The sequence below is a fragment of the Seriola dumerili genome, unplaced genomic scaffold (assembly GCF_002260705.1).
Source record: "Seriola dumerili isolate Sdu_G_001 unplaced genomic scaffold, Sdu_1.0 BDQW01000192.1, whole genome shotgun sequence".
Taxonomy (NCBI): domain Eukaryota; kingdom Metazoa; phylum Chordata; class Actinopteri; order Carangiformes; family Carangidae; genus Seriola; species Seriola dumerili.
In genome coordinates, this window is record NW_019174447.1 from 1,225,802 (window position 1) to 1,250,311 (window position 24,510).

At 43.3% G+C, this 24,510-nt stretch overlaps 1 protein-coding gene across 2 annotated transcripts in view; it reads right to left on the reverse strand.

Moving 5' to 3' along the window:
- The window catches only part of LOC111227961 (septin-9-like), a 101,094-nt gene that overhangs the window by 63,525 nt on the left and 13,059 nt on the right, over nucleotides 1-24,510 (reverse strand). For both annotated transcript variants that reach the window (XM_022753714.1, XM_022753715.1), the window contains exon 2: nucleotides 22,668-24,209. In XM_022753714.1, the coding sequence (XP_022609435.1) occupies nucleotides 22,668-24,209 (1,542 nt within the window). The remainder of the gene's footprint in view (nucleotides 1-22,667; nucleotides 24,210-24,510) is intronic.

Consider the following 24,510-nt stretch of genomic DNA (forward strand, 5'->3'; position numbering starts at 1 on the left):
CAACACAGAACAAGTTCCTGACAGCGTAAAGTAGCGGATGAAGAGAACCACGCTGGTGTAACAGAGAGGACCCAGGTCCAGTTAGAAGCTGTTTAAAGGGTCTGAAAACAGGAAGGAGAGAGCTGTTCTTTACCTGGTGTGGAGACACAGCAGTCAGCAGTGACACACATGTACAACTGGGCAGGATGTCCTTTCACTGCCTGTGTGTGTGGAGGGGCGTGGCACTGTGTGTGTGTGTGTGTGTGTGTGTGTCTGTGTGTGTGTGTGTTCTGTGTGTGGGTGTGTGTCAGAGGATGATGCATTTCCTGGCCTGTGGGGGAAACTGTTTCCTGGTTAGATCTTCTGCTGTCTCAACACCACAGTAATGCTGCGTGTATATTATTATCATAATACTTTTAATCTGCTCAGTTGGTGCCACTGTTTCCATGCAGAAGTTGTAAATGGCAAAATTTAACTTCAATAAAATGAAAAGTAATAAGCAGCAGCATGTTCCTCCCCTTCATCTTCCTGATTTAAGGCTGCAGTAGCTGCTTTTTGTCCACTGCCAACAGTCACACTTTAACATGATGATTCATGTGTTGTGGTCTGTGTCATCTGATGAATCTCAGCCCAGTGTTCTCTCTCTTTTAGCTCGGTGTTTGGTCTCCACCAGCTCCTGAGGGAAATATCTGGGGCCAGCTGCACAAAACACTTTAGGTTAAGGTTTTCCTTAAAAGTCTGATTTAAGGTTTCCTCAAAATAAAAATGGTTCCTTAAAAATGTTCTCTCTAAAAGTATTTAAGGTTTCCTCCTCATCTTAGTCTTATACTTAAGGAATCACTTAAAGTCAGTTAAACCACTGCACCAAAAACCTTAGAGAGCAAACTAAGGAAAGAGTGGAAGAACCCAACACACGCTTAATGATGAGGAATTGATTCTACATCATAGATTTGACCAGCAGACAGATTGTGATTTGTCCTACTGTCTACAGTTGGATCACGCCACTGTCCTCAGCTGTGCTCTTCCAGCTCCTTCGTTATTAATGATTGCTCTTCGGTTTTATGCTACGGATCTTTCCGGTCCAAACCAACTCTCTGACCATCTGCTGAACAATGTGAAGTTTAACATCGACGCACTTCCCAAAAGTTAGAACAGGTATGACAAGCTAATGCCAGCAAACAAACTCCAAGTCTCCATGGAAACAGTAGAATTATACTGCTGTAAAATCTCTTTCTCTGCTGTAAGACTTAACTTTTTTCCATAACTAAAGCCCTTTTTCCACTGTTCGATTGTTTCGGTGGGCATTTGTGTCTGCAGAGGGAGCTGTGTGAAGTTTAACCTTTGGATTCTACCAGCAGCAGATCTATAATGTCGGCTTCATTCCCTACTTTGTTGTGCTATAGCCTACAGCCCATCTTTATATTGTATTGTATCTATATTTATATGTTAGTTAGTTACTAGATTATACTCACCTTCCACTTCAGAAACTCACACCTTGTCCTTTCTGCTGTCATCCTTATTAAAGACCCCTCAGATAAAAATAGTGTTTAACCTTGTTAACATCATATGATGTTTTTATATAATACAAAACATATGATGAGTGAAATAATCATCAACACCTTGAACTGCAGTGAACCAATGACAGTCTCATAAACACAGATTCAGACAGCCAGGGTTTCATACGCCACAAACCTCAGGAACCAATCCTGTCAACTTGTGGGGACGGGGGGCGGGGCTAAATCAACCTGAAACGTTATCAGTATAGAGAGAGAGAGTTAGCATTAGCACAACCACTAACACTGTGTCAGCCACTGCCACTTACAAGCTAACAAACAACATAAACAGATAAAAGATGCTAACTATGCTAACCGTTCTGATCCGTCTGCTAGTCTCTGGTTCTGGTCTCAGACTCCTCATCTGAGTCTGGGTCTGACTGAGGCTCAGACATGTGGCTGAGTCTCTCTGATGTTTCCTCCTCTAACCATCTTGATACTCTCTGCTCTTTCACCTGTCCACCTGGAGACAGCAGGTGGTGGGCGGGGCTCAAGGCCTGATCCATATTTCTCAATCAGGACGTAAGAGGAAGAGAGGATTTTCACAATTTCAAAACATGAATGGAGGAACTTTAACTTTGTGTCAGTATGGAGCATGGACAGATGTGAGATGATGTGTGATGGCCTTTCACGTTTGAAAGTTGCTCAGTCATGCGTCTCCCTGTCTCGTTGGCTATCTTTCTTTAATGTGCTGAATATGAACAGTCCAGTGTTCATTGCCTTTTATGAATGACACAGAGCGTGAGACCGAACACAGAGGTGACAGCATTCCTGCATCACCCACATTATACCATTCCCAGACACTTCACATTCCCATCCCACTCCTTCATCCCACACTACAGAACTAGAGCTGCTCAGTTAGCTTCCTCTGCACCATCATGTCACATCTCCATTATCTACTGTATATACCGTGTGAAAATACAGATACTCAGAGTTCCCTCCCTCTCATTGTGTCTGTCCCCAACATCATACTGGACACTCATGAGAAAGACATTATACCATTAGATTCAAGCATTAAGACATGTTGACTGGTCACTAACTGTCAGACTTCAAGACTCATTACTGGGGTCCTCAATGCCTCAATGAGCGTTCTTTAGGACTGTAAGCTATAATATGCACTGTTTTATGTTATGTAAAACTAAAGCTATAGAATCTAACACAATACAATCTAATACATAAGCACATAACATATTGAATTTCATACCCACTTAACCCCCTCATTGGACAACTGTATTTATATTTAATTATCTACGCTTACATGGACTGCTATGTTAAAAATAAGATCGGCTTTAAGCCAGTATATTTTTCTTGTGTACTTATGTGTTTTCTATTTAAATGAGCCACTACAGTGTGATTGAAAACGTCAGTTTTGAATTTTACAACTGGGGGTGCACTGCTTGTGCAACCGGGTCGGGGATCTGGTGTGGGGAGTCGGGAGCCTGCCTCTGTTGACTCTATAGTAACAAAGGTCAAAGTAGTCACTGTCCTGAATGGCCCCTTTCATAGTTACATGCAGTACATCACAGAATAATTATATCAGATGTGTGAGTGGTATTTTTTAATTTCAACTAGTGAAAAATGAATTGTACTGTTTAATCTGTAAAGACCCCAGTTTTATGAAGACAAATTTATCTTGTTTAAACATGTGTACGAATTAAAAAACACTGACAGAATAAGCAGACTGACGCCACACGGTGTGTTTCTCTCACCAGTCGCAATGTCTGTCAACATGTTAACATGTTCCAACCTATGACCACTGAGTGATGAAATAACGTAGTAACCACGTAGTAATAACCACTGAGTACTGGTGAATCAGAACATGAACATGTTGATGCAGCTGTAAGATGGTGTCTAGTCCGTGGTCTGCTGTCAGAGTGCTGCTTATTGTTATAACTGTAGTAATCGATGTGTATTAATACAGAGATTCACGGCAGTGATGAAGGTTGCTGAACAGAATGGATTTAAATGACATAATTCTTCATTTATTCGTGTTTCGGTTTCCGGGAAAACAAGCAGTGGTGCGACATCACACACTGATGGGTTGAATCACCATAGTAACGACATTGTACACGGTCACAATGTATGTTTGGCTTCACTATTTATCAGCACAGCACAACAGCTTAATCTGTCACAGTCAGGTGAGTCACCACAGATCCTGCTGCCAGGCCCACTTCACAGTCTGTCCAGTCTGCACTGAGCTCAAGTTAAAGTTAGACTATGTCAATATCAACAAGGTGTGAACTACAGGGGAGGCGGGGGGGGAGCTCGGCTCCCCTTAACAACACATGGACTCCATCTAAAAATATTAACAATGTTATTTTGACATGCATTTGCTAGTTTTTTGTATCTTCATCAACATGGATCATGCATAAAATTAGGCTGCTGATGTATCATTCATGCATGAGCAATCACTATTTCACAGCAGATAGAACTACATGCAACCACATGCATGCATCAGCTACGGTCATAACCGTAGCTGATGAGGACTTGATCCCTTGTAGACAGCCTGGCATGTGTACAGTTGTTTTGCTATTTGACCTCTAACGTGTGTAATTTGTGCCTATAAGATACAGTATGTAGTACATCACTTTGTAGTATATATACAGTATATATATACAGTGCTGGCATAAAGCAAGCATTTAAGCCACTGATCAACAGGATGATGGTGAACTCCACAAGGCTTCAGTGCTTCCCCCAAGTGGTGAAAAAGTACAACTACAACACGCACGCACGCACGCACGCACGCATGCACCCACGCACGCACGCACCCACACACGCACGCACGCACGCACACACACACACACACACACACACACACACACACACACACACACAGTGATGGTAGCAGAGATAAACTGTGGTGAATGTGTGGTGTTTATCTGAACTATCTGTAAACTCTCCGTGAAGCAAAACTAAACTATGTCACACATCAGCACTGAGAACAATGGTGGATAGGACTCACTCCTCACTCTACGTGTTCCTGCTCTTTTACTCTAAATGAGAAGCGTATTCAAGACAGCACACGTGTGAAGGACAGGCACATACCGTTAGCCTTATCTTGCTCTGAATCACAAACATGTTATCTAAGAGCCACTGACGCACACATTTACCCTGACATCGTTAAATTGTGTTGTGATGTTCACAGTCATTTGCATTCATGTAAAAGTTGCTCCCAGCAACATCCACTGTTTCTTACTGTTCAGATGCCCATAAGGTAAACACTCAGTGAGCACTGGGACAGCACACTAGCAATGGGTAGTTCCTCCTTTGCTTGCAAACCCCCTCAGATCTCTTGAGCTGCATACTCCAAGACGGGCCCTAGATGTTCTATTGAAAGTTGCTCACCCCGCAGAAGGATTAAAAAAAGTTTTATAATGGGGGTCTCTGGGGAAAACGCTTTGATAACCCCCTAACCTGTCCTCCTCCATCATCCGTCGGGGATTGGCATAAACATTAATGTTCCCTGGAGGATAAAAGCTTTTGATTCATTTCCTTTAGCATCACACTGACTTAAAGACTTAAAGACCCCTCAAGTGTTTAACCTTGTTAACATCCATATGATGTTTTTTATATAAGACGTATGATGAGTGAAATAATCCGTCAACACCATGACGAAGTGTTTCCACCTTGAACTGTTTATCCTCCAAATTCACAGATCTGTTACTCAAACCTGACTTCCTGAATTGTACTTCACAGATCACCAGTACCTTCAAAAACACCCTCCACCGGCACAGCTGTTTCCTGTCAAAACACCAGCTAATGCACCAGCTTCATGTTGTGGAGTAAGTGAACATTTCTTCCTCTTGACGGCCGGAATCAGGGTTTTAAACTTTAAATCTTGCATTTCTTTTGTACTAAAGTTCATGCAACCATCAAACATTCCTGGTGGACTGTCCCTTTGGTTGTCTTAGACCCACCCCGTCAACCCAAACCCTCATGACAGCATCAATCAGAATCTACCAGGACTCTTGTGTAGGAACGTGTTAAGGCCGGTGCAGGGACTGATGCAGGCTCCATGTTTCCAACTGTGTGGCTCTCCAAAAAGCTGTCCAGATTCCTCTTAGACAAAATAATGTTTAGACTTTCAAACATGGTGATTACTTTCTTACACTCACCCATGCAAGTATTTACAACAGCAGTTTAGGTGTACAGTTGCACACATCAACATGACTCTTATTTTTAGGCATAATTTGGTAACCACAGTCACAGTACGTCAAAACTGGAGAAAGGCCTGACATCTTTCTATATACAGTGCGTTCAGAGCAGAATATTAAACACTTGCTTCTTCCAACTCATTGTCACAAGGAGGCTGAAGCACATCCCAGCATGTCTCAGACACTCACAGCTCCACCACTGAGATAAACCAAGAAACACACTGTGTGGAAATGTTGGCACAGATAACTCCAGGTCATGTGACCAAGTAAAACTTTTTGCCATATCATATCTATTATACAAAAAACTAGAGATGTTGAGATACCTGATCCTGAACTCTCAGCTGATTCAGAATAACGAACCCTTTGTAAAACATGAACAGATACATGAATGCCATAGAATCTCTTTTATTGACTGTCAAGTCATAAAAAATAAATCTAGGAATAAATAACCCTTCCTACACTGGTGCCACCCCCTTGTCGACAAATTGCTGATTTGCTAACAGCTAACGTTAACACTTTTACAGGAAATCAATTCTTCTTCGCTGCTCAAAAACGGTAGCTACCAGTGGCTGTACAGCACAACTTTCTATGTGGACTACTGTTTAAGAGCTTAGAAGAAGAACTGATTTTAAACTGCCGTTTTTATCCTGGTGAGGAACTATAAAGTTTATTAATAAATTAGATAGTATTGGATTGGTGCATAGAATCGCGAACTCGCCAAACCCTGATTCTGTATTTTAGTATCAGGGACATTTCTGATACTAGTACTGGTATAAGAACAACTCTTCAAAAACAGCTGTCAATACCAAGAGAAAAATTTCCAGATCTTCCCACACAGTCAGAAATGACTGTGTCAAGTCATAAAAAATAAATCTAGGAATAAATAACCCTTCCTACAGTCAGAAATGACTGTGTGGGAAATGACTATTGTGTTTTATCAACATAATGCTAAATATGCAGCTGGTGGCAGAGCTTTGACACTATGTGGGGGTTTGGTTTCACCACCAGAGAGCCTCAGAGAGTGATCCAACCACTGAGCCACTGTATCTCCCTCTCTCTTACACAAAGGACACAGAACTGGCACTCACCCCTAGAGTCAGAAAAAAGTGGTGTCTGATTGGACCATGACAGGAAAACAAGACGTGTATGATGGAGGTCAGTTTCAGGAAACACTTCCCAGATAGCAAATAAATCCGGTCCATACTTGGGCCATCTGCTTGTTTTTCTTCTGTCCCAGTATACGCCCAGTTCCACGGCCCAAATCTGGCCCATATACAGCGTGATTGTAAGATGCTACTTCCACATCTGGACCTGTTTTGGTGCACACTAACAGTGGGACTCGGTACTTTTTTGTAACATTTGTTTGTGTTGTTTGTTTGTGTTTCCATATGCTGAAGGTGTTTCCTCACAGTTATAGTGAGGGCGTGGGATGGTGAAAGAAACAAGGATACTGAAGTTGTTGGACTATCTCTCTCTCTCTCTCTCTCTTTTACAAGCATGAACCATGTCACAGGAACAATGTTAATCATTATTCTGATCTGTTCTTACACAACTGCAACAGCACTGGGACAGAGTTAGCCATGGTGAGATCAGCCTCCTCTGTTCACATGGCATTGAGTCATTCACACAGCACCCGGAGGAGACTCCGAGGCAACAGAGACAACAGTTAATGTTAATCATCCTCTGACCTGTTATAAAACTGTGGATGCTTCACTGTTTATCCATAAAGATTCATTCTATTGGATCCGTTGATTCTACACAGACGAGGAGAGGCTGCCACTAGGTGGTGTAATGGTGGTGCTGGAGAAAAGGTCAGTGGTTAGGGAACATGGATATCACCCGCAAAAGTAATGGTACCTTGTCATTAACAATGTGAGGGAGTCAGTGCATATACAGTACCTGTGACCTGTGCTTCCTCTGCCTCAACTGTGAGGTTTTGTGTGAAACATCTTCATGTCTGTGCTAAATTAATGAGGGTGGTTCCTTGATGTCATTCCCATTAGCCTCAGCTGTGCTTAGATCTTAGTGGTAGCAAATGTTAGTATGCTAATGTAACGGAGTAGATTTGTACTTTGTAAATTATGGCAAAAAAGGTGCAACACTGCCATCTATTGGCGCAGTGGTTGGCGTGGGAACTGAACAGAGAAAAGAGGACTTCACTGTGGTAAGATGTCCTCTTGCATGGTCCGGGATAATCAATGATTTTGTTTAAGGTTTCAGGTGTTCATGTTTTATTATATTTTGCTGTGTAATGTACATATTGAGATTTGCGCTAACTGTTTTTAGCACTTACTGTGATTTGTTAAGCCATAGAGCTACTTTTTGGAGACTGTAATGATGCTAAACTAGCTTGAATGCTTACCCTCGTTCCATGTGTTGTTCAGATTATCCTGAGACCGATGATAGTTTCACACGCCATTGCTGTGCTGTATGCTGTGTTGCAGGTAATATGCTGTGCATTTTGTTATGTTACCTTTCATGACATTTTATTGTATATTTTGCCTGTGTGAGCTGCCACCTGTTCAGCTAAAGGGTTAATACTCATTCATCTAAATTTAGTGTATTTCTATACTTACCTCATGGTAAATGTTGAAAGTGTTCTTAAAATCAATTTTATGTCACATAATGGATTATGTGGGGGGTTTGTACTTATGCTTGTGAAATAACAATATGCACTATACGATCACACTGGGATGTATTTTTTGTTTTTATTTTATTTGAAGAGCTTTGTGTATTTTATTTTATTGTTTATTGAACTGCACAGAGAAAAGAGGACTTCACTGTGATTATCCTGAGACCGATGATAGTTTCACACATAATCCACCTGGTCATCGTCTGTGGTCTGTAGAAGCGACAGTAGTGTGGAGCTGCATATCACACAATGTGACCCGTCACACTAACATGCTGAACTGAGGTGGTTTAATTGTGGTTTAACATTACACCTGCCAAAAATCAGCATGTTAGCATTGTCATTGTGAATACGTTAGCATGCAGATGTGAGCTCTCAGAGCCACGAGTAAGGTTGTAAACTCTTGTCTTTGCTTCCATCTTCTTGGCTTCACTGTTACTCTGCATGTCGGGCACTATTAAAGTTCCTCCAGGCATGTTTTAAACTCTGAAAATCCTATGCTATGATTCATGTTTAGTTTAACTTGGTTTTCATACATTAAACTAGGTCTGAAGCTCATCGCCTCTTACTTCCTGATTGAGAAATGTGGATCAGGCCTTGAGCCCCGCCCACCACCTGCTGTCTCCAGGTGGACAGGTGAAAGAGCAGAGAGTATCAAGATGGTTAGAGGAGGAAACATCAGAGAGACTCAGCCTCATGTTTGAGCCTCAGTCAGACCCAGACTCAGAGGAGGAGTCTGTTGAGACCAGAACCAGAGACTAGCAGACGGATCAGAACGGTTAGCATAGTCAGCATCTTTTATTTGTTTATGTTGTTTGTTAGCTTGTAACTGGCAGTGGCTGACACAGTGTTAGTTGTTGTGCTAATGCTAACTCTGGCTCTCTGTACTGACAAGGTTTCAGGTTTATTTAGCCCCGCCCCCCATCTCCACAAGTTGACAGGATTGGTTCCTTAGGTTTGTGACGTATGAAACCCTGGCTGTCTGAATCTGTGTTTAGGAGACTGTCAACTGTCAAGGTGTTGATGATTATTTCACTCATCATATGTCTTGTATTATATAAAAACATCATATGGACATTCACAAGGTTTAAAATACTTAATCTGAGTCTGAGCTTGTCAAGTTCTTTCCTCATTGAATTATGGTTTTGTAGCTGAGCTTTATGTCGCCACCATGCTCTATGTAGCAGAAAGACAAGGTGAAATTCATAAAACTAAACACGCCTGGCAAAGACAGCTACATAGAAAACATAAAAAAACACTGCCTGATTAATCCTCCATCATAGAGGAAGACCGGTTGAAACTGATGAGACACACTGAAGTCCAGAGGACTTTCAGACAAGATGAGACTTCCGCTGAGTAAAAGTGCTGCTTTAGTGCAGTGTTGGAGTACTTGAGTTTAGGCCTCGGACTCGAGTCTCAAGTTCTGATTTTCAAGATTTGTGACTCGACTTGGACTTGAGCACTGATGACTTGGATTTGGACTCAGACTTGAGCATTGACTGTATTCAGACTCGGAAGTTGAAGAGGAGCACTCGGACTTTGTAGGTTTCCAATGAATTAAGCTTTAGTTCGATGCTCTAATCCATCTCCACGTCTTACTCCACTTCGAAGAATCCACAGGACCACACGGTAAAGCTGAGCTTATAATACAGCTATAACACGGAACAATATCCATATCTAAGGAGACAGAGAGCGAGGTCAAATACTGTGTATCTCCACTCCCTGCTTTCCTGACTGACCTGATACCCCCGCCCCTCCCCTTACAGGAACACTAAAGCAATTCAGGTGCACAGTCACTAAAAGGCAATGGTCGTAGTCACCTATTCCCTTAAATGATCCACACACACTTTTAGTGAGAAAAATCAACTTGTGGTGTGGCATTACTGTAAATATACTGTAAATAGGCTGCTACAGACTTTTTTGTCAGACCTCAGAGTTGAGCTTCACTGACTCGACCACAACCCTGCTTTAGTGATGAACTTTCAGTCATCGTGTCTCCAATATGAAATGATGTCACGGATGTATAGCCTTTACAGTCTGACATTTCCCTGTTATAAATGAGGCTCAGTTGACAAAGTTTGTCTGAAGACTGTTTAACTTTCCAGCCGTTTCCCTGTGCATCACTGTTATCATGAGGGTTATCCCACCTCCACTATGACATCAATCAACAGGACCTGTGTGCTAATAAAGGCTGAGCAAGAACAATAAACGCTCTCTCTGCGCCGGCAGAGAAGCTGAGTGTGAAGCATTAACAGGAGGGTCTCTGTGAGGGTCAGGGAGTTGATGAGGCTGTACATTCACTCTGCAGGCAAACAGACACACCCAGCGCTGTGGCCATACAGGGACTATGTACACACACACACACACACACACACACACACACACACAAAAACGTAAACATCTTATCTTGGGTATTTCCTCACAGTCAGGAGGAGTTTTATGACCTGTTGATAGGCTGAGAGAAACACAGGTTACTTCCTCCACTTGTGTCTCCATCTTTCTCTCTGTCTCTCTATTATTTTCTTTTTCTTCTGTCCCCCATGCTGATGCTTTTACACCAACACAAACTGGAAGCGTGTGTGTGTCTGCGTGCATGTCCCTGCGTGACCAATGCTGTTGAATGAAACCATCACAGCTCTCAAGTTACCGTAGTTTCCTGTTTGCTCAGTGAGCTGGATTCTCTATGATACACACACACACACACACACACACAGACACACACACACTCACACACACACACATACACAGGTAGGAGGATAAACCAAAACAATTTTCTGAACTGTTGTTTGGCATGTGTTGCTCATGAAGGAACAATCCCATCATGCATCAGTGCATCGTGTTGGAATGAACTCAAGACAAGAGGGACATTTACTACTGAAGGGGTGCACTTCAGCTAAGCTTACAGATGTAAACACTTCCCATAATGCAACTCAATAGGGTCATTATATTACAGACCCTCCCTCCCTACCTGGTCAACACTGATGCCTTACACCTTGTCTACACAGCTCCTTCAGTGTCACACACTATGAACTGAGGGTAGGTCACCAGCGTACTGCAGGGCTCACAATCCAACACACAATCTCCATGGTTACATGTGTTAAACAGAGGAAAATAAACTTGCATGGACAGCCGTGTTAATTAATGTATGACTTTGTGGTATAAATCTGTCGTCTCTAAGCCCAAGATGAGCTAACTCTGATGACATCACTATGACATCATCAGTGTTATTTTGTCAGATTTGACAAAGGACATTATACAGCTGGTTTCATGGGCTGATCTGACAGTGTAAACTCTGAGCAGACAGCAGACCATTTTTCTAAGCTGAAGGGTTAATTCTGCTGCAGGTTTGTCCTGTGAACGTCTCCGTACAGCTTGAACCATTATTAAACCAAACAAGTGTCTGTGCCCCAACACACACACCTCACACACGCACACACACACACACACACACACACACACACACACACACACACACACACACACACACACTTCCACAGAGGGGTCTATTAAAGATGAGTCAGGCTCTGAAGCTTTGCTCAGAGTGATACTTGAAGCTTTACAGTTTCCTGTTGATGTGAACTTAAGTACAGTACTGTGTGGCCCTGGACCCACAACAAAACATAACATCATCAACACACACACACACACACACACACACACACACACACACACACACACACACACACACACACACACATACACACATACACACACATACACACACACACACACACACACACACACACAGAGCTGAGCAGGAGAACCTCCAACTGTTTAAGAATCAGGATCAGAGAAAGCACTAGACACATGACTCCTCACAGGTTTCAGTTTGTTATTTTAAGATAGAAAGTCATGCACATGTTTTAAAAAAAAAAAACAATATATCTAATGTGGGAATATTTGGATTTAGTACAAAGAATTAATTGTTCAAAATTTGAAATGATTCACGCTAAAGACTAACCAAACCTATGGGTCACAAGCTGACCACTCCATCTTAAATTAAATAGGCAATATCAATAATAATGAATACATTTATTTCATGGACATCCAAATATGTCATGCACCAGATTTGCAAAAGACTGTGTGGGTAAGGGAGGGCTTCAGGGATCAATGGACTTTGGTTACTGATCGTCCCTTAATTTGTTAATAAGTTTTCTAGAAAGAACTATTGGAAAAGATTATTATTGGTAGCTTTATTCTTCATGCATATTGTATTTCATGCTTGCATGTTAATGTTAAAAGTTGGTACCACTTGACAATAACACTACCCTTATAGAGGATTTATAAAAGGTTTATAATTAGGTCAGTTTATAAATCCTGAATAAACAACTATAGACAGTTTTCAGACATTGCTGCAGGCCCCCTATTTGGCAAGATCAAGTTAATGCTTACTACTCATTAATCTTACTAATGACTTACTAACATTTATAACTGGTAAAATGAGCCTTATAGTAACTCATATAGAATGATGATGTGTTTCACATTTTACATTAAGACCCCTATTACCAATTACACAATTCAATACCAATTCAAAATGAGATGAAGAAACATGAAGATGGATGGAGGGAGGATCACAGAGATGTGAACAGTGGAACAAAGAATGGGTGAGCAGTTCACTAAGTAAAGGAAAGCCACCACCTGTGTTCTACCTGGATGCTTAAGTCCTAAAGAAGAGAGCAACCAGCAGAAAGCATCTCCATGTTAATCTCCACTGAGCAGAACAATCTGATCAACACCTATGCTTAGAATGAGGACGGCTGCTGAGAGCATGTCAAGGTAAACATCACCACTAAGGCCTCAGAGGATGAATCTGGTCATTTGATATGATCATGTGATCTGCCATAATTTGATCTGGCAAATGAAACATTTTAACCATTCAGATGCTGATGCTGGTTCATTGATAGTAACTTAACAAACATGTGATGAAGCAGCAGCTACAAACACTGGATGATGAAAACAAAGAAAGCTCAGTAACTAATATAGATATAGAGATATGAGGCTGAACAGTACAGAGAAATGTGGGCTCACTATTTGGCAAGTAACGGGTCACTCTTTTTATGTGTTATAACAGCTTATAAATGATTCATGCAGTGTTATCAAGCTAATTAATAAACCATTTATAAATCATTTATAAGGGTAGTCTGATTATAAAGTGGTACCAAGTTGATATTTACCACCAGCTGCAACCACCGACGTGTATTACTGCAGCTTTAAGAGGGGAACATTTCCTGTGCAACCTGTACAAGTGCTGTGAACATGAGGAGCTGCAGGACGGGCAGCGCCTCACACAGATTTCTGTGTAGGACAGTCTGCTGATGTCATTGATAGAGGATCATAAATCACCAGGTTTTTCCATCTGATACTAAATCACACACACCGTGGCTCTGAAGAGGTGAAGATGGTCACGACAGAGCCAACTGCTGACAGTACATGACCCCCCCCCCCCGTGGCACAAGAGGAAGGAATTTAATAACTATCTCATCATTTCTTTCATTCTTTCACTAACTCTTCCCTTCCTCTCTGTCTCTCCTCCTCTGCTCTGTCTATCTTTCTCTTACCTGCCTCTGTCTGTCTCACATTAGAGGGATTAGACATGAATGCCGGTCCCCTGAGGCCCAGGTCCACATTACAAGGACCTGCCGATGCACATCATGGGAACACCCTCATGTGAACCATCACTAGAGAAGAGATAATCGTTAGGGATAATGGCAGCTATGTAGGTTAGGGTGGGGTGGGCATGAAAAAGGTGAAACAGAGTATGAAGAGTGGGAGCATCAGTGGTGTGATGGATCTGGAACATGCACAGACACACACACATGACTGAGATTAACAGCATTCTCTGTTCAGTCTGGACCTGTATTTATCAAGGTTCTCATCATTTTACTTAACAAAACTTTACATTAGCAACTTATTAGTAAAAATATTAATCACTAAAAGTTTATGAAATAATTTACTCCCACTTACTCTAAACTACACGTGGTTACCCAGGTCAGTGCTCAGAGAGGATCAGCCAATCAGCTGTAAGGATTTTGCCTGATTAAAGGTCCCATATTTTACACTCCTCTAGTGTTTTATTTGAAGTGTTGATCCATAAGAAGATATAGTTCTGGTTTTAAGAATCAAAAACCATCTCAATTTAGTTTTACATCTCCGCCTTCAGGCTTCCCTTTGGAGTTTTATAACAACAGGTCGGTCAGCCAATCAGGAGAGAGGAGGCTCTGAGCCTCTCTTCTGATTGGCTCACTGTTTTCTGTGTTATCCAATGAAAATATATCAGATTTCAGGTAAAAACTTAGCGAAACCAATTCCTGCAAGGCTGGATGGTGGGTCCAGGTGGGCGAGGCTTGGTGCATGGCTGAGAGCGGTGACTTTGTTGTGACATCACAAAGTTCCAGAAGTCCTGACGACTGGTTTTAAGGCTCAGATTCTGAATACAGGCTGTGTGCATTTCTCTGTGGAATGAGCGCTTTGATACTTTCACAGTATTAATATAGAACCTAGACCTGATCTATAATCAAACTACACATGGACAGAGACCTTTGTACCATATGGACCTTTAAGAACTTCATTCTTTCAATTCCTTAAAAACTGTCCTGATTGTATAAAAGTCTGTTTTTATTCAATCATGTTATTATATGTTGTGTGGTTGTCAACAATGATGAAAAAAAAAACACCTCTGGAGACAGCTGTCGGTGAGTAAAGGAATGAGGTTTGATGCTGAATTCACAACCTTTCTTCTAGATTGGTAAGTAAACAGCTGCTAATGCTAACGTTAGCTTTGTAGCAATAGCAAAACTTACAAATAGCTCGACACACACAGCGACACCCTCTTATATGAAAGGGAAAATGCACAAATGTTGTACATGTTGTACGTGGATATAAAAAAAACAAAAAAAACATTTAGTCCTGACCTCTGACGTGACCTCATCTCAGCAGGTGTGTGGAGCTTCTGATTGGAGAAGGCAAAGGGCAGCCATTTCAAGACAACTAAACAGATTGAAAACAAATCCAAGCCAAGCCCTGCTGCAGGCGACTGGTGCCACACACACACACACACACACACACACACACACACACACACACACACACAGAAATCCCCTCTTCCTTCACACATGGCTGCAGTGAATGAGTGAGACACTTCCCTGACAGGACCTGTGTTTTTCTGACCCTTCAGTCTCAGGACGGTGGGAGTTCAGACTGGGACGTGTACTAACCAGTCTCTGACCGAGCAAACAGCAGCACAGCAAACGTGCGAATCCAGAGAACCCTCAAACAGCATATAAAACAAGAGAGGAAGAGGAGTGAGGAGGACTTCCTCTGGACTCTCCTTCTTCATCCCCTCCTCTGCTGCGCCTCCATCTGAACACCTCGTATACACACTGTCACTGCTTCAGAGAGGGATGGGAATATTCACATAAAGAACACACACAGCTGGCTAACACATACACACACACACACACACACACACAGCTACACAGGAGGACTTGACGTCATGAGCAGCTGCACAGTCTCACACCACACAGTCATTTACCCTCCTGTTAAACTGTTGATGTTCATATTGTCAGCGAGGAGCTGAATTCATTCTGAGCAGATTGTGGTGTTACTGGTGGGGACAGTTTTTATAGGGTCTATTTCTTCAATGAAAAGTAGTTCCAGTGAAAACTGCAGACAATGTGTTCAGTAACAAATCGCACTTTACGTTTCTGTAAATGGTCACACACCGGAATGTAACAAAGAGAAAACATGTTCAGTTTTATTTCATTTATTTATTTTACAACTCTTTGTTTGTCTCCTTGAACCACTGTGAAGCACAACACAACACCTCACACATACCCTCGTTCCACCATAATCAGCAGGTACAGGTAGCTTTTTTTAAACTCTGGTAAACCCACTAATAAAAGCCGATTGACTCCTTTTCCACTGCCTTTCTGTTCAGACTGAGGACACACACACACACAACTGCAAGGACCGATATCATCACATGCACTTACAGAGCACACACACAGAGTGCAAACTGGAAAAAAAAAACAAAAGAAAAATTGTGCCCATAAGACAGTTTGTCTTTTGTGTTGTTATTCACACACACTGACCCGTGTGACTCATCGCCACAGCAGTGTTTTGAAGTGGCACCTATAAAAGCCTCTGATCCACCATCTGTTGATTCTTCACCCTTTCACTGCTCACACTCCTCCAGACGTGTCCTTCCTTTCTTCTTTCTTTCTGTTTCTCCCCTGTGTTTAAAATGGACGTTACTTAATTTAATGTGTGTGAGTCTTTCCAGGTCATTTTACCTGACCCTCACTCCTGGAAACTGGCCGGGGTTTGAGTCCAGGTCAGAGTCAGTCATCCGAAGTCTTTTCATGTCGGCCTGTCACCCTGCCCACTCTGCATCTGTCAGTGTCTCCACCACTGTCCATCCTGTGTGTGTGTAAGTTTGAGCCCAAACAGCCCAGGCTGAGCTAATCTTATCTGATGCAGGAAACACATTTCAGGGCCTTGAACCAAACAACTGGACAGGAAGCTGGTCTCCAATCTGAGCTGATGGGAAGGACAAACCCGTGGGCTGAAACAGCAACAAACAGAGGCAAGAGAGGAGGTTCCCTCATGAGAAGATCTGATTGGCTGCTTCCTTCATCTGTAGTATGTGTATGCGCTGCATCACCCAAATCCCCTGATCTTTAAGACGAGCAGAGGAGAACGCAGACCTGTACGTCACAAACACTTCACCGCACCCGCTTCCTTGTCGTGGATTCATGAAGTGGATTTGGAGACTAAATCAGAGAAGCCCAGGCGTCTGTTTGGCGCTTTTAACAAAGATCCAGAATCAAAGGACGTTTAATGTTGTCATGGAGACAGGAGTCAGGTGCACTTCATCCTAATATTGTTTTACGTTTTGGGCTCCTGTTGCCACTGGAGCCCAGGAAGAGTAAGTTGTTGGCCCAGGAACAGCCAATGGGGATCCAAATAAATGTTATAAGGCAACAGATTATAAAGGCTGCCTATTTGAAAATGATTTCCAAGCAGATTTATGGAGGGTTATCGTTGATAGACATATTGACACTGGAGTGAGTGAGGATGTCTGCTCTGGCCCTCGTGTCTCTTCTTCATGACTCTCTGTTGCGTCCTCGCTGGAGGAAGGAGGTGAGGAAGCCTCGTCAGCCCAAAGGAACGCACCCGGAGCCAGTTTCACAAAGACAGGCTTTGACTGTGTCTTAGATATAACCGACAGTCAGACCTCAGAAACACTAAGCCTGAATTCATCCGCTGCACAAAGCAGTTGAGTTCTTGACTATCTTAAGACAGACTGTGGTACAATGAATTCTGGCTAAATTATGACTTTTTTCAAAATACAAAAAAAAAAAAAAATGGCCGACTGAGGAACCACGACCACCCGCTCGGCTCCGTTGACCTCAGCAGAAAATGTCTTTAGGAAGAATTCAACAGTTACAGGGACGTATGACTTGAGGAGTGAAACAATCTTCTCTTACCAACATACAAACTTTTATAAAGAGAGGGAGAAACAGGACGACGGCTTAGACAAGTCTGTACATGACAGCTGAACAGAGAGAGAGAGTAAAATGATTAAAAGAGCAGAGGAGAGGGAGTGATGTTTATGATAATGTAATCTAATAATGCTGACTGCTCTGTATTCAGTACAGTGTTGACTGAGTTAAATTATGATATCATTTTAATTCCTACAGTTTCATCACTGGCTTCACCTCAGGTCGATCTTGACCATCTGTTTTTTTTTCTGCGCTGCTTTCTCCTTCTACTCTCTGACTTCTCTTTCCTCTGTGTGTTTCTCTAAGAGCAGAGGAAGGGAGTAGAGGAAAAGGCCCCCGGGGCCACTTTTTTGTTTTCATGCTTTTTATGGGAAACAAACCCTCTGAGTGAAGCAAAAACAGTCATTTCACCGTGAACACTCATTATGGCACATTAGCCTGTTATTTAGGTGAATGTGAGTGTTCCCGTGTGCTCTCATCAATCTGGGGACGGAGATCAGACTGAGGCTGAACTCATCTAAACATCACAACACCACACAACCCTCAAGCTGCACATTCACTCGGGAAACTGAGAACAGATCCCAGGCTGGTCCTCGTCTCCTTCACCAGACTCCTGCATCGACATGTGCAGCACATTATAACAAATATATGTCTGATAATATTCACAAACAGACATTTATTTATCCATCCCTACGTCACAGAGTGAGTCTGTTATTTTAAAACAGTGCATTATGGGTTGGTTTTACAGTCTTAGGCCTCTATTTTAACAGTCTAAAGTGCTTTCAGGGCGCGTCCATGTCTTTTTTTGCTATTTTAACTCAAAACAGTCACTGCTCCAGGCGCACGGTTCAAAAGGGTTGTACTTAGTTTCTTAATTATTCATGGGAGTGTTTTGGACGTAACATCCAATAAACCAATCACAGTTCCATCTCTACCATTCGCTTTAAAAGCCAGGCGCACTGCACCTTGGCATATTGCTATTATAATGGCACAGAGTTTCACACAGAGTTCTATCTATCTATATCAGAGTTCTTCCCCCCCTGAGCGGTTGAACATCACGATGGCAATTCTTCAAAACTCCCAAACAATTATTTCTCTTTGCCACTTGATGTGTCACATGTTAATATGGTTATGTTTTTACATCATTCTCCCTCCAGTTAAAAAACAGTCCGTGCTTGACATGGTTACAGTGCCTAAAAGGCATCATCAGCACGTTAGGTAACAGGGAACAAACACACTCCACCGTCTTGTTTACCTCCTCTGTTGTCATGTGAGAAGTCAGAGTTCAGATATGAACTGAGGAGGAAGCTGCAGTTGGATCCCTCCTCTCTCTCTCTTTCATCTCGGGGTAATTGGACTAATTCCCTGATGCGTTCGGAGGCGGCTGGGGAAAATCCCCGCAGGTGCCTTAAAACAGACGCCCTCTGTTTGTTGAAGTGCTCAGTTGAGTTTGTGAATCCGCACCAAGACAAGATTCTCATGCAAACGTCCAGGTGCCTCAGCGTATGTGTGCCACAAGTTTTGGCTCCAGCCGCTCTCCACCTCTTTGCCTAATTTTCTATTAGCTGGTAGTTAGGGGGCGGAGTCAGACACTGCCAAGATGGTGATGGTTGGGCGGCTCACCCTGAGCTTCAAAACCACTCTTCAGAAACCTGTGGGTAACGTCACAGAGGCTACGTCCATCTTTATCTACAGTCTATGGTCATCGATGGTGGCCTAGCCTCCGTGTCACATGACACAGGGGGCGCACAGTAAAATAAAACACTCATTTCCACGTCAGGAAAGCAAAAGCAACAATCACTATCACATGTTGCTGTCACCATTTCGGGTGAGTGCACAACAGCAGAATTCACGCACTTTGCCAGTGAGTATACAGTGTAGAGAGTGGACTGACTGAAGCTGGGAATCAAACTGCCAACCCTGTGATTAGTAAGAACCAGCTCTACGCCCTGAGTCACAGCCACGCCCGGAGAACTAAGGTCTGAATTTATCACAACATATACATTATCAAAATCACCCTGAATAACTCCTCCATCACAAACTAAAACGCTGTCATTTTAGTTGTTTGTTGGATGATATTGTCACACGTTTTCTGTAAACGTGCTGCTCACACACAGAACAGTTGACTGTGTTATCAGAGGAAGCAGGAGCTAAAGGCCAGCCGGGAGGAGGTGAGTAAAAATAGCTTTAAACCCCCTGTTAGAAATGTTAGACAAGCAAACACACAACACAAAGACACAAGTGTGAATGTGTATGAACGGATCAATGTTTGTGTGTGTTTGTGTGTGTGTGTGTGTGGGTGGGTTGGGGGGGGGGCTGTTTTATTATATTCATGGAGGACAAAAACGGGGAGCCAACAATAGTTCTGACATCTTTGCAGGGACCAAAATGCTGGACCCCACATGTTTAAATAGCTGTTTGAGGGTTCAGACTTAGAGTGAGTGTGTGTGTGTGTGTGTGTGTGTGTGTGTGTGTGTGTGTGTGTGTGTGTGTGTCCATTACAACAGGAAACAGATCCAGTAGGTGGGGCTGCGACTCATCAGCAAACCTTGACTTGTCTACACCGACATGAAAACAGGAGGAAGCTCCGTGTCATCATTTGTTAAACAGACCTTTTTTACACGCACACAAACACACACACACACACACACACACCAGCCCACAATATGGAGATTGTGTTACAAGTGTATCAGTCTTTCCTGAAATGTTGCCTCAGGCTTTGTCAGAGTTTCCAGGCAGCAGCAGCTCTTTCTGACACATGTCCAGACAGATGTGCAGCATCTGATGCAGCAGCATAATAAGATTAGTGTAAATATTATAAACAGTGGAGAGTCACCACAGAGACGACTGTCAGCCTCTACCATCCTCTACACTGCACTTTCACTCCTGTCTCCTCCAGATGGTCTTTATACATAATCTGTTTTCCTGATTTCTACATGTGCACATTAAACTGAAAGATCAGATGATTTGATTTAAAACAAATGAATTAATTCAATATCATCGGTTTAAGTTGAAAGAAACTTAACATTAGTGGTGGGAGATACAATGAATATATTCCATGCATTGCAACTTGTTTCACGTTGGATGTAGTAAATGACTATATCGCAAACATCGAGTACAAATTGTCACATAACTGTTTTAAGATGCCGGCCTAAAATTCGCTCTTTCCCCCACCCATCCAGACAACTCTCCTGGGTGTGTATGTGTGAAATAGTGTGAGGTGTATGTGGGGAGGCTGTGGCTCAGGAGGTAGAGCAGGTTGTCGTCCACTAATTACAAGGTCGGTGGTTCGATCCCGCGATGCCGCATGCCGAAGTGTGCTTGGGCAAGATACCGAACCCCACACTGCCCCTGATGGCTGGTCCATCAGTGTATGAGTGTGATGTATGAATGTGAGTGAATGGGTGAATGTGGCAAGTATTGTAAAGCGCTTTGAGTGGTCAGTAAGACTAGAAAAGCGCTATATAGGTGCAAGTCCATTCACCATTTTTGTATCTGGAGTGGAGGGAACTGGAGAGTGCGAAAGAAGTGAAGCACCAAAGTGAGATATGTGATCAGATATTGAAGACAGAGGCGAACAAATCGGCTCAGAGAAGAAACAGCTCTCGGTTGAATCCCTTTTTGTTGCTTTGAGCTTTTGTTTTTGTTCAGGGTCAAATTTAACTTGGTTGTGATTTCCTCTTTTTTTCTAATTTCAAATTGTTCTAACAGAAACCACTAATGCAGTGGTTGGCAACTAGCGGCCAAATTGCCAAAACTGGCCCACCAGCAATAATATCTGGCCCGCCAGATTATTTTAATAATTTGATTTGTGTAAATCTTACAATATGAACCTGACAGTCCCACATTTAGTTATAATGTCCAAATAAAGAGTCTCCCTCCACCTGAAGATGATTATTATACTTTTATCTGTGTTGAGAGCGAATGACAGACACAAACAGTCATATCAGGCCACAGTCAGTGCACAGCGCCTGGTGTTAAAAGGCGCTGTCATGGCAACAGTTACCAACAGAATCACTGCCTTTTTAATGATTTTGCCTACAAAATAAAAGTGTGAGGAACTTTGTGCAGCAATGCATTATTTCAAGCTATTGAGAGCTTTTAGTCTGAAAAGTTCTGACAGGACTAACAGCAGTTCAGTAAATCAGTCGAACGTATAATATGTGACTGTGGTCCGTAGCTCCTCATGTGAACAGTAACAAGGTCAATTCAAGCTGCATTCTTTTTAAATCAATTTCTTAAATTAGCCTTTGATTATGCTCTGACCACCATCTATTGGATTAGAAAAAACCTTGTCTACCCCTGAACTAATGAATAAGCAGTAAACAAGAGTGACTGAATGCAGACAGATGCTGCAGGACTAGAATCATCATACTGCTGTGATTTTGTGCATCAAAGGGTTAAATTGTCCATTTATAAAGAGCTTTAGAGGAAATTTCAAAATATCCAGATGTCAAATCGCCCAGCTGTAAACCTCCTCAGCCACAACATGCTTCACTGATGTTACCACTCTGCTAATTAATCAGCTGATTTCATTTGGTGCATTTATACACACACACAAGAAAAAAGTAGGTCATCAGACAGATATGTTACATGCACTTCAGTAATCTGGTTACTGTAAATCTAAAACTGATCTGACTCTGATCCTGTTAATATGACAGCAGCTTATATCAACTGAATTAGTCTCATTAACACTGAAGGACTTCTACTTGTTGTGGTCTTGTTGAGTGCTGTAAGTATTTTATCCATCAATGAAATCATGATCCCTCATGATCCACAGACATACAAATACACATACAATCACTTAAAGAGGAAATACAGCAAATGCAAAAAAAAAAAAACATCTTACCTTCTTGTTTCTTCTTCCCCTGTTTCCTTGAGGGCATAGTCTCAGCTGGACACTCATCTGCAGATGATGACTGACCATTGCTCTGGACTGTAGGGGGCTGGGTCACAGCTGTGGGGTCAGTGACAGCAGGCCGAGAGAAGGAGGCGATCCTCTGTAAGATTGAGCCTACAGTATCTCTGGCATCACCTGGGCCAGTCTCCAAAGACCGAACGGCTCTGGGACTGGAGGGGCTGGAAGGCAGGCTGGGGAGCATCTGGACAGTTTGGGGCCTGGAGAGAATCTCCAGCTGGGGGCTCTGGGCTGGAGAAAGGGGCACTGGAGAGCAACTCATCTCCGGGACAGGGATGGAGCCTTGTGAGGGAGTTGGAGAACGTGGTGAGAAAGGCAAAAAGGGATGGTGGAGGGAGAAGGGCGGGGTGTCAGAGGAACTGTCCAGGCTGCTAAGAGAGGCTGAAGGGCTGGCTGAGGTGGAGGGTGGGCTGGTGAGGTGCTGGAGGTCTCCTGTGCTCCTTGGAGGGGGCTTCGGGGGGTTGAGGTTCACGGATCCACCTGGAGCCTTGGTAGGAGATGTCGTTGAGGTGCTGCTCACCAAGCTGTCCAGATCCAAGGGAAACTTGTTGAGACGTGGTATCTCTTTGGCCTTGGGCTGGGGAGCCTTCAGGACCTGGGAACTCTGCTGCTGGCAGTGGTTTCTGAAGCCACCGTAGCCCTCCTCCCCAAAAGAGGAGGCATTATGAAGATGACCATTCCAGTTGGCATTAGCATTAACATACTTATGCCCTGGAGACATCCTGCCTCCACCTCCACCTGTGTGCATGCCCACCCTTCCTCCTCCTCCATCATGGATTTGGAGGTCCAGGCTTGGCATGGAGCCATGGTTGACCCCCTGAGGCTGTGGAGCACCCAGCACTATCCCTGGCCCCCGGTCCATTTCAGAGTGGAAAACACTCCCATGGGAGGAGAACTTCTTCAGGCTGTGGTTGGCACCTCCTTCTAGGTGCTGCTGTCGGAGTTGGGGCTTGGTTCGGTGGTGCTCCCCCTGAGGAGGTTGGCTGGGATATGACCCAAGCTTGGTAAGAAGGGCGCCCCCACCCCCCCCAGAGTACTCCAGGCTGGAGGTGGAGCTGTGAAGGCTGTCGTTGTCGCTGCCTGGCCCGGACATCATGGAGTAACTGTTGGGGTTCAACCTGCTTTGGAAGGACGCAGCTCTGGCCACGGAGGAGCCGTTGTTGTGGATGGCTGGCTTGTTCATGGTTCCTCTGTTGAAGGACAGGCTGCTGACAACTGTACGAGACTTGAGGACCGGGCTGGGACTGGAAGTCAGGCTTATGCAGGAGTGGTGGGAAGCAGAGCCCAGGCTGTTGTTGTTGTTGTTGAAGGATAATGAAGGGGACTGGCCGCCTCCTCCGCGCTCCTCATTGGCTTTACTGTGGTTGAGGAAGAAATGGGAGGAAGACGGGGAGATGGGGGTGGAGACGGGGGAAGCAGAGGAGAAGGACGGAATGTCGTCCACATCTTCAATTTCAAAGGATCTCTTCAGTGCTGCAGGTGAGAAGAAAGAAAATACAAGTCAGTAAGAAACGCTTTCCGTTCTAACACCTGACCATCACAAGCACCTTCACGTCATATGGACGTCTTTGTGGAGGCAGAAGTGTTCTGTCAGACAGTGATGGACATCTAAAATGCTCCACCATCCACCATCAATTCCTGCTCTTCCTGCTCCCACTGAAGATACAGCAGCATCAGAGTTTTAGCCTGTTTAAATGTGGACTTGAGGAAGGTGGTGGTCACATTTAACAAATGGACACAAATGACATGCTCCACCCTCTGGTGAAGCCTGAAC